The sequence below is a fragment of the Penaeus japonicus genome, unplaced genomic scaffold (assembly GCF_977035675.1).
Source record: "Penaeus japonicus unplaced genomic scaffold, GWHDUDI00000001_assembly GWHDUDI00000017, whole genome shotgun sequence".
Lineage (NCBI taxonomy): Eukaryota > Metazoa > Arthropoda > Malacostraca > Decapoda > Penaeidae > Penaeus > Penaeus japonicus.
In genome coordinates, this window is record NW_028234419.1 from 22911943 (window position 1) to 22914442 (window position 2500).

At 41.4% G+C, this 2500-nt stretch overlaps 1 protein-coding gene across 1 annotated transcript in view; it reads left to right on the top strand.

Annotated features, from left to right (window-relative positions):
• The first annotated feature begins 2331 nt into the window (after positions 1-2331).
• LOC122249138 (uncharacterized) overlaps positions 2332-2500 on the top strand; it is a 2047-nt gene continuing 1878 nt past the window's right edge. The window contains exon 1 of the mRNA XM_043009758.2: positions 2332-2465. Coding sequence (XP_042865692.2) covers positions 2453-2465 — 13 coding nt within the window. The 5' untranslated portion in view covers positions 2332-2452. The remainder of the gene's footprint in view (positions 2466-2500) is intronic.

Consider the following 2500-nt stretch of genomic DNA (forward strand, 5'->3'; position numbering starts at 1 on the left):
ATAAAACATCTTAACATTTTAACATCCCTCGCAAACAAAAGAAAACACTACAGATACCTATATATGTTTAGAAACATTTAATACTAAAGCCCCTACCATCAAAATACCTAACACTGATAACAAAGTACCTACCAAAATATCTAACACCGACACCAAAGCACCTACCATCAACATACTAACACCGATAACAAAACACCTACCATCAAAATACCTAACACCGACCCCATAACACCTACCAAAACACCTAACACCGACACCATAGCACCTATCAAAATACCTAACACCGACACCAAAACACCTAACACCGACACCATACCACCTATCAAAATACCTAACACCGACACCAAAACACCTAACACCGACACCATAGCACCTATCAAAATACCTAACACCGACACCATAACACCTGCCATCAAAATACCTAACACCGACACCATAGCACCTATCAAAATACCTAACACCGACACCATAGCACCTATCAAAATACCTAACACCGACACCATAGCACCTATCAAAATACCTAACACCGACACCATAGCACCTACCAAAACACCTAACACCGACACCATACCACCTATCAAAATATCTAACACTGATAACAAAGCACCTACCAAAACACCTAACACCGACACCATAGCACCTATCAAAATATCTAACACTGATAACAAAACACCTATCAAAATACCTAACACCGACACCATAGCACCTATCAAAATATCTAACACTGATAACAAAACACCTATCAAAATACCTAACACCGACACCATAGCACCTACCATCAAAATACCTAACACCGTCACCATAGCCCCTACCATCAAAATACCTAACACCGTCACCATAGCCCCTACCATCAAAACACCTAACACCGTCACCATAGCCCCTACCATCAAAACACCTAACACCGTCACCATAGCCCCTACCATCAAAATACCTAACACCGTCACCATAGCCCCTACCATCAAAACACTTAACACCGACACCATAGCCCCTACCAAAATACCTAACACCGACACCATAACACCTACCAAAATGCCTAACACCGACACCATAACACCTACCAAAATACCTAACACCGACACCAAACCACCTATCAAAACACTTAACACCGACACCATAGCACCTACCATCAAAATACCTAACACCGACACCATAACACCTACCAAAACACCTAACACCGACACCATAACACCTACCAAAATACCTAACACCGACACCATAACACCAAACCCACCACCTCGCCTCATACCAGCCCCGGAACACCCACCACAGATAGCAAAACACCTGATACCATTACCGAGAGAAAAGTCGACGAGTGTCACCCACCACAACTCGACCGGATGTGGGCGTGCGTGGGAGGGCGGCGGAAGTGCACCTCGGCCGCGCTGAGTCCTAGTGGAATCCTCGAGGAAGATCCTAAGGGTGAAAGTCGTCCTTGTGATTACGCTTCGGTCGAGATCCAGGTCAGTCGAGGGGGACTTTTGATTGGGCTGTATGTTTGTTTGTTTGTTTGTTTTTATTGTTTTCTTTTTGTGTTGTTGATTTTTTTTTCATTTTTCTTTTTTAGTTTTATTTATTTAGTCGTTTTTTTTTTTTCTTCGCTTTTATTTTCCTTCTTTTTTTTACCTTTTTGTATTTATGTTCTTCTTGTTCCTTTTTCATCTTTCTTCTTCTTCTCCTTACTGTCATCTGCCTCTTTCTCTCCAATTATTCCATTTTCTCTCTCTCATTTATGCATTATTACTATCTGCTTTCATTTCCTTCTTCCATCCTTCCTTCTCTTTGAGTCCTTCCCTCTTCCCTTTTTTTATTTCCTTCCCTTCTCTACTTCCCCTTCCTTTTCCTTTCTACTCTTATTTTCTTAATCTTTTTCCGTCTCTCTTTTATTTTTTTCATCTTCTCTCCATTTCCCTTTCTGTCATTCCTTGTTCTTTTCTCCAGTCCACTCAGGCTCACCTTGATGTTAAATTGAAGTTAAATTGTTGTCTGTCCTGAAGTTAAATTCAGTCTGTCTTGATGTTAAACAGAAGTTAGATTGGAGTTAATTGTCACTTACTTGCGCAGTTTTGGGTAATTAAGTGTTCGTGGCTGTAATGGCTCGTGTGTGTGTGTATATATGTGTACATATATATGTGTGTCTGTGTGTGTGTGTATATATATGTATATATATGTATATATATATATATATATATATATATATATATATATATATATATATATATATACACACACATATGTGTCTGTGTGTACGTGCATGTATATTCATAACCCCCCCCTCCCCCCCGTCCGCCCTCCATCCATCCGGCGGCCAGCTGATCGGCACCGCATGGATGCCAGGCCTCCAGGCTGTCGGTATTTAAGAGCCTACTTGCCATCCAGTCCTCACATTCGCCTCCTCTGCCCCGTAGTGAGAACGTGCCTCCCGACCTCTAAGGAATTTCAGTGAATCTTCAAAATGGCTCTTCGTGGTAAGGGCTTTTGGCGGGATTTTTGATCTGCTAGA